Genomic DNA, 8912 nt, shown 5'->3' on the forward strand with positions numbered 1-8912 from the left:
GCTACTGTCTTTTGAATTGATGGTGAGGATCTCGTTTCCAGCTTGACATTCAAGTCCCTTTCTGATAATGCAAACCTTTCTTCTTACCTTGGACTTTCATTGGCCATTTTCCTTCAAACAAAATGTTCTTTCTAATTTCTTGCTTTTGTATATTTTTGCCTGTTCTTTGAGTCTTTTATGTAACTTCCTCTGTGAATTGTTTTTTACCTAAGACTTACCTATTTCTGTTCTCCACCAAGCTATGTGGGTTTCACAGACCCTTGGAAAATGCTACATCTCACATATGCTATATCTCTACTCTTATTGTTACTGTGATATTTGCCAAATAGTCTGAATTCAACTAAAGTTTGCTTGAGTAGTAAGAATGATTTCATAGTCATTGGTTAAATGTAAAATTTCACTCTTTAAATTTCTTTTAGTTGCTGCCTAAGCATTGTGCCAAAACCATTAGTCAAGCAGTGAATAAGAAGTCAAAAAAACAGACTGGTAAGAAAGGGGAACCCGAAAGAGAAAAACCAGGAGTTGAGAGCATGAGGAAAAATAGACTGGTAGTGACCAAGTAAGCCATTTTTACATCCTTTTGATATAGGTAGTTTGTAGGGTGGGGGTTAAAATACTATAAGAGATCTTTAATTTTCAGTTTATTTAAAATAACTTAGATCTAAGATTTTGCCCTGTTGTGATATTAGAGCTATGTTTGGTGTCACTTATTTTTAAAAGGATGAACCTCATCTGGTAGCATTTGCTTCTTTGGAGGGAAATCAAATCTGGGCAACAATCGATGGATATTATTTTGTTAAAGTAAATTTCCAGCTCTTTTGCTTGCTACATTGAATATGTTTTATAGTTAGGTGTTTTCCTTTCTAATAAAACATATACCAGGAGTTTGAAATAGTTGTTTTTATGATGAGGATAGAATAAACTCTTTCTTAATAAGTCAATATATTCTGTGTCTTTTTTTCTTTTAAAGTTTTTAAAAAATTCATGCTTAGGCTCTTCCTGATGGTACATTGGGTTGGAAGGCAGCACTATAAATGAAGCTTTCTGCAGCCACTTCAGCATGAATTCAATCCCCTGCCCGGGAGATGACCCACATGGCATGGCAGACCTCTCCTGTCTGCTGCTCCCCTCAGCAGTATATTTCAGTATATCTGCCTATTCTGCTCTTCAGTCTGTCTCTGGTGAATCCTCTGAACGCCCCTGTACCTCTGGCCTGTACTCCAGTTCTTGTATGCATAAATAAATAAATCATTTTTAAAAATTATGCTTTCAAGAACTGGGCTGTAGGTTAGAGTTATGGTGAGGGAGGTGGGGGTGGGGAGCAGAACATTCAGATCTGCTAAAATAAACTGCTGAGGGTGGGGAGCAGTAGGCGAGACAAGAGGTCTGTTGCACCAACCTGTGTGGGGTGGGTTTGGCTTCCTGATCAAGGATTGAACTCAAGCTGTTAAGATGATAACACTGGGTTTTAACTGCAATCCCTATGTATTTTTTGTATCTTAATGTAGAAATGAATGATGCTATCTTTAGAAAAATTGCTCTCACAGATTAGTAATAGTCTTAAAATAATTTGAACTTTTTTATTTTGGGAGAGAAAAAAAATTAAATTCTGCAGTTATCATCCCCAAGTAAGGTTAATTATATCTATAAAGTTATTTTGTATTGGTATGTGAAATAAATACCTTATTTACTATTCACTTGTATTTTTTTCAGCCTTGATAAATTGCACACTGCACTTTCTGAGTTGTGTTTCTCCATAAATTATGTACCAAACATGGTGGTTTGGGAGCATACCTTTACCCCACGGGAATATTTGACTTCTCATCTGGAAATCCGCTTTACTAAGTAAGAAAGAATATAAATTTGTTATTTGTCAGTTCAGTTAGTGAGTTTGTTGTGTTTATTCTTAATACCTTTACAGTGTCTTTTTATAAGGAAACAAATTCAAGGGATGCAAGAATAATGAATTGGGAAGTATAAAAAATAGTGAACAAGGATTTGTTTATGTTACCCATTTTCCCATACTTGTTATCAAGTAGTATAACACTGGACAACTCAGTTAATATCTGTTAGCGTTACAACTTCTTAGAAGCAAATGAGAAAAGAATGGAACAACTCAGTATGTTTCAGCTGACAGGTGGCAACCCTGTAGGGTCATAAAACCAGTTTAGAAAGTTAGAATCAACCTTTAAAAAAAAAGGAGGGAGGGAAAGAAAGAAGAAGTAGGGGAAAAATTAGTGCCTTGCACATAAAATAAATATTACTTCATGAAACTTTTCTGTTAGGCCTCACTTGACATTGTTCATTGAATCTTGAAAACTATGACTTTAAAGGAAACTATGCGTAATAAAACCAGTTTTTCCACAGGGTATTTGATATAATTAAGAGTTAGGTTTATAGGTTGTGTTTCTGGTCACAGAAAGATCATCAAACTTTTAAATAAAGACTTCAAAAACAATTTATTATAATACAGAAAAAAAAAATTATTCATTTTCTAATTTATCCCAGTTCATGGCAAGGAAGGTCAGGGCTTGTCCAAGTTGCCTAGGTATAAGGTCCAGCTCTAGACAAGATGCCTTTCCAGTGAACTTGCCAATTAACCTATGCACATGTTTGGGATATAGAGGAAACCCAGAGAAACCAGCAGCATGGGGAGAGCACAGACTTTACAGTGAACTTGATTGTAAAAGATGTTACTTGTTGCTGCTTGCATGTAACTTAAGTTGTGATGCTAGTTATATATCTTATAATGACTCACATTTCATGGTTGAGAAAATAGGACAAGATGAACTCAAGTCTTTCTGAATTCAAATGTATCTATGCTAGTAGAATTCTAGGCTCTTGAGAAGTCAAATCTAATTAAAATTTGTTATTCTTGAAATGATATTGTTAAAGTCAGAAACTTTCCAATTTTATAATGTTGCTTCAACCTTTTTCTAAAGTTATACACTTACTAAAGAAAATAGGGATTTGACGAGTTCTTGAAGGCCTTAAACTAACTTATACACTAAAATGTTGCCAAAGGCTTCTCAAAGTTTGCTAGTTATTAACAAGTAGTGTTTATATTTGTACCACATGAGTGAATGAAACTACTCAGTACTTAACTATAAAGCTTAGAACTACTGTTGGTGAGAAGAATATAATTAGAGAACAAAACAGGTGAAATACTTAATTGGCACTAAAATGAGTGTTAAAGTCATTTAGTCAATAAAAAAGAGTCTAGTATTGAATAAAGACAATAGCTTAGTTAAGACAGGCATCCTGACAATGAAACTCAATGCTCTAATATTTAGACCAAGAGAGATTACATCTTCTGATATTTTTTTATTCTCAAGTTGGTGGAGGTGGTAGAATGAGGAAAATAGAAAGTAGGGCTCAATTTATAACTCAATTGTAAACAATCTGATCCATCACTCCACAAAGAAGCAGAATTTCTTTTTAGCAACATTTACTTAGTGACCAGGATCAAAGTAATGCTTTTAACTTGTTATCTGGGAAGTATTTTTATGCCAGGACAAGTAGCTAGAAAGTATTAGTTGATTTTTGCTCATCACTTCAACACAATCTTTGGACTTAAGGACTACATATATGAGGAGAACAGTTTTGTCTTGAGGTGGCTATTCTTGACTGTGTAATGATGGAGTTTGTTGCGTTTTAGGATTCATCCTTACAAATACAAGCCTAAGCTCTTTCTAACTCTTAATTCTCAGAGAGTTATTAAGAGGTGAAATAGGTATAGGTGATGACTATAGGAAGATAATTTAGGAAATTATTTTTAAAATTTGTGTTTCCATTTAGTTGTCTTGGGATATAAACCAAACAGAACCATGTTTTTTGTGCTGCAAGTGGTTTGGGACAATAAAGTTTTTGTTTGATGACCTTCTTTGTCATGTATTTTGTTGATAAATGGCACTAAATAGGGCATATATGGGGACAGATCCTAGAGTACCACTTTTAAAAAAATTGACCTTGATCAATTTATTTGTGTTCTGAGCCTAAGTTTTTTAATCTGGGAAATGGTGGTGGTGATAACTAATATTAGGCGTAATCAATATGAGAATTAAGTGTTATGTGTGTGTGTATGTATGTGTGTGTGTATAAATAAATATAAATAGACATCTGGATATAACAATGCTAAATGAATTCAAGCTATGATCTCAATAGCCCATTTTACTTGCTGCAGACTATCATGTTAAGAATTTTTTTAATCATTTTTTACTGATGTCCTTAGTTTTTTAAGTCACATTCCTTTGTTATTGTAACTTTTGTGAATTTTTTTTTTACTGTTTTCTTGGAAGATAATAATAGTTTCATAGTTTTGTAACTGATTATATGTTAGATTAATTGTATTGTTTAATATTAGAGATCATTAAGTTGAATGGTTTGTTTATATAAATGAAAAAGTCAAAGCTCTTTTCTTATCTTTTTTTCCCCAGATCAATTGTTGGAATGACTATGTATAATCAAGCCACACAAGAAATTGCAAAACCATCAGAGCTTCTAACAAGTGTAAGAGCATATATGACTGTACTACAGTCAATAGAAAACTATGTGCAAATCGATATTACCAGAGTATTTAATAACGTTCTTCTACAACAAACACAACATTTGGATAGTCATGGAGAACCAACAATAACAAGTCTGTACACAAATTGGTAAGGAACACATTTAGAAATTTGAAGTAATGTAAAGTGCCTTGGTATGAACTCAGGAAAATTTTTTTTTAACGGATAAGTCCTCATTCTTCATATGTTAGCTCAAAATTATACAAGAATGAATATCAGTAATATATTTTGAATTAAACAATTTCTTATGGTTATAAATTTCCTTTTCTCCTTAGGTATTTGGAAACGTTGTTAAGACAAGTCAGCAATGGCCATATAGCTTATTTCCCTGCAATGAAAGCATTTGTTAATTTACCAACAGAAAATGAATTAACATTCAATGCAGAGGAATATTCTGACATATCAGGTGACTAATACTGTTACATATTTTAGAGAATGAGGGAATTTTGATTCTTTGGGCTTTTGACTGTTATAACTATTTTCATTCAATTATATGCATAGTCATACATTGTATCTTAGATTGCATTTGTGTTATCTTCTCAGGATTTTGCATCAATAATTTACTCTTTAATAGTTTACTGAATGTTCTAATATTTGATATACATTTTCTTGAATTATTTGCTCTGGCAAAGTGTAAAATTAATTAAAATTTCCTTCCAGAAATGAGATCATTATCAGAACTGCTAGGCCCATATGGGATGAAGTTCTTAAGTGAAAGTCTTATGTGGCATATTTCATCACAGGTCGCTGAACTTAAGGTAATTCCACTCATCAGTTTTAGCCTTTTTATTTAATTGAAGTATGATTGATAAATAATAGTTTCAGGTATACAATGATTTGCTAATTGTATATCAGTTTTAACTGTTAAATATTAATTCCTACCAAACATTTCAAGAACATGAACTGAAAGCCTGGGATGTTCAATTGCATTAACCTTACGTGAAAATTCTAATATGTCAGTGAAAGCTATAGTGGTAACATGACTTAAGTAGCATTTTTGTTTAGTTCTATTTTACAGATGAAAAAGTCTATAAACATAGAGAGGTAAATTGACTTCTTTAAAAGGATTAAAACTCAGATTCTCAACCTTTGGTTGGTTATTCACTCTGTTGATGCTTTTCTTTAATGGCCATGTTAAAAATTCCAGTGAAAGTCAGTTGTTTGAATTTGTAGCATGAATGTATACCCACATACTATATTACAAAATTTATTAGGTTTCTTCTTCTTCTTTTATATTTCATTAAATTTATTGAGAACCTATAAATGGTTAAGTTCCAAAACAGGAGAAATACAGAGTATTTAACATTTTAATATTTCTTTAGACTCAACAGCCCACCTTTGCATTTTGCTTTCTATAAACAAATATATTGGATTGAAGTGACAGTAGTCTTAATTGCAAGTTCAGTGTTCTTCAATGTATCTTTAACATGTAATGCAGCAGAGGCAATTCATTTTCTTAAACACTTTATTTCCACTCAAAGCTTAGCAATTACTTTAGCTTCACATTATTCTGTCACAAATAATAATTAAAAGTAGCTAAAATCATAAAGCTATTAGAAGCCAAACCAATGATAAGTATAAAGTTAATAGAAAACACTAACTATACTAGTACATAATTATGTTGGACTCTACTAGAAACATTCCCAAATAAAAGTTTTATAAAAGAATGAGGCCGTTGGTCAGAGGGACTGATGGAGTTATATCATCAAAAATTAGAAAAATTATAGAGAAAAAGAAATCAACCTATAATTTTAGCCAAATAAAGAAGGAAAGGAGAGTGCATCATTACCGCTGAGGACAATTCAGGAAACTGCATTTACCATTCTGTCACAAACTGTTCACTCCCTCAGGAGCACAGCACCAGTCTTTCCAGGTATTCTGTTACGCGGTGACTAAGTGTCCCTATGGAACAGACGCCTACATTTATGGTAGGATCATATTGCTATTTTACCTGACAGTTAGCAAACAATGGAAAATTATTACGGCTAGGCTGATTTCAGGCCATCTCAGTGCCCCTGAAGATAGAGGCAAACAATGAATCATTAAGAAACAAAGTGAGTTATAAAACAAGTCAGATTTGGTGATTTTCAATGGAAAAAACCATAGTATTTGAGAATTAGGAAATTTTCAGATGCTGACTTTTTTGCATTGGCACTCCAACACACTAAACTGGACCAAATTCCAAACTCAGACTTATTTGCATCTCTTCAGTTTAATAATCCAGTAAATGACCAAAAAGACAAATAATGAAAACTATATTGTAGAGCACAGCAGCTTTGTTTGGCTCCCTTTTGATAAAATCTTCAGCCTTCCCCCATCGTTCTCCCTAGAAAATCCAGTTGTAGAATCAAACTGTGAATCCATTTCAGCTAATAATTTATTTTGATTTTTCACTTCCTGGCCTATTTCTATGGAAAGAGATTTTATAGCAGTTACTTTGTTTCTCAGACTTTCAGTGAGTCTGCCGTTTTCTTCTTCACAAGCACTATTAGGTTAGCCATAGTTACTATGGTTGCCAGGAAGTATTCCTTCACCCAGGCCTACATGTCTCATTTTGCCAGAGGAACGAGGGTAAAGGCGAGTGGAGTGGTAGGTCGGAAGGAGCCTGGTGCCACCCAGACAGCATCTTTGATACCAGGGGCAAGACAAGCACCAGAGTCTTCACCTCTTCTTCTTCTTCTTTTTTTTAATATGTATTTATTTATGCAGACAGAACTGGGATACAGGCCAGAGATGCAAGGGCAATGAGAGGATTCACCAGAGACACAGTAGGGAGCAGAACAGGCAAATTGACAAAGTACACTGCTGAGGGAGCAGTGGGCAAGACCAGAGAGGTCTGCCAAGTCATGTGGGTTACCCCCCTGGAAAGGGATTGAACTCAAGCTGAAGAAGCTGCAACTAGCTTTGTAGTGCTGTGCTTAACCTGTTGCACCACCAGGGAGGGCCTGTTTTTTTTTTTTTATTTTTAAAAAAACTTAAAAATAAGTTTGGCCCCTTTTTATAGGATGAAAAATGTCTTTAAAATGCTTGATGTTTTAATAAAGGTATAAGCAAATGTTAAATTTTAAATAATTTAAAAAACTTTAGAAATGTCACAGTGCATGCTAAAGTGATTTTTATTGAATGAAACTATATAATAACTATCTAGACTTTAAAGGCATTTGAATTTGGACCATTAAAATTTGAACTTATGAGTGGAATAGAAAAGACATACTTTAAAATACCCCTGCTTTTGGTTGGTTATTTGTGTTTGCCTTTCAGTTGTAATTCCCTAAAAATATGATATATACCACACTAAGTTTTGCATGTTAAAATGTAGAACTGAATGGTCTGAATGGTCATCTGATTTAATGAAAATTAATCAGATATGTAGGATAAGTCAGTTCCATAAGGTCAATATTTTGCTGAGTAAATAACAATAGTGTAATTTAGAGGAGAGACAGTATTATCTAGTGATAAAGAACTCAAGTTTTTGAATTGGGTTAAGCTGAATATAAGCTTCATCATTTTATGATTTTGGTCAAAGTTTAAACTTTACTGAGCTTTTTTTTACTTTGAGAAAATTATGAGATAATATATGTTAAGCACTTAGGAGTTCAGCATAGTTCCTGACACATAATAAGCAGGGAGTAATATAGATGTTCTGTTTTGAAAAAAATTATCTTCATTTCTTAATTAAAAATTAAATGTTAGATACTTTATAATATGGTTTTATTTGTTTTTAAAGATTGATTGATTTATGAATAAGAACTGGGGTATAGACCAGAGGTACAGGGGGTGAGAGGATTCACCAGAGACAGAGTGGAGAGCAGAAAAGGCAGATGTACTGAAATACACTGCTGAGGGGAGCAGCAGGTGGATCAGGAGAGGTCTGCCTTGCCATGTGGGTCACCTCCCTGGCCAGCGATCTAACTCGTTCTGCAGTGGCTGCAGTAGCATCGTAGTGCTTTAGCCTGTTGTACCACCAGGGAGGGCCCATAATGTGGGTTTTAAATCCACACATTTTAGCAATAGATATCTTCTCACACCTGTGAGAGTAGTTCATGTCAAAGACTAGAAATGACTACCAAGGTGCAGGATATAGAGAAAAAGAAGTCCTCTTACACTGTTAATGGGAATACAGAGTGGCCCAGTCCTTTGGAAAACAGTATGGAGGATTCTCAAAATATTAAAAACATCTATCATACCACTCCTATAGCTACCAAAAAAAAAATGCCAAAAACACTAAATTATTGCAGCACTATTTATAATAGCCAAGTTATGAAAACAACCTGTCCCATAAAATTACTTTCCCTAGATTAATTTATGAAATTTCAGAAACAAATAGCATAGATTTTTGCTTCTAAT

The 8912-nt window shown here is 33.7% G+C and overlaps 1 protein-coding gene across 1 annotated transcript in view; it reads left to right on the plus strand.

Annotated features, from left to right (window-relative positions):
* NCKAP1 (NCK-associated protein 1) overlaps window positions 1-8912 on the plus strand; it is an 82015-nt gene that overhangs the window by 53250 nt on the left and 19853 nt on the right. Inside the window, exons 20-24 of the mRNA XM_004674464.2 lie at window positions 420-559; window positions 1714-1845; window positions 4437-4655; window positions 4841-4971; window positions 5226-5323. Of these exons, the coding sequence (XP_004674521.1) occupies window positions 420-559; window positions 1714-1845; window positions 4437-4655; window positions 4841-4971; window positions 5226-5323 (720 nt within the window). The remainder of the gene's footprint in view (window positions 1-419; window positions 560-1713; window positions 1846-4436; window positions 4656-4840; window positions 4972-5225; window positions 5324-8912) is intronic.

The sequence above is a fragment of the Condylura cristata genome, unplaced genomic scaffold, assembly GCF_000260355.1.
Source record: "Condylura cristata isolate star-nosed mole 26May11 unplaced genomic scaffold, ConCri1.0 scaffold00002, whole genome shotgun sequence".
Classification (NCBI taxonomy): Eukaryota; Metazoa; Chordata; class Mammalia; order Eulipotyphla; family Talpidae; genus Condylura; species Condylura cristata.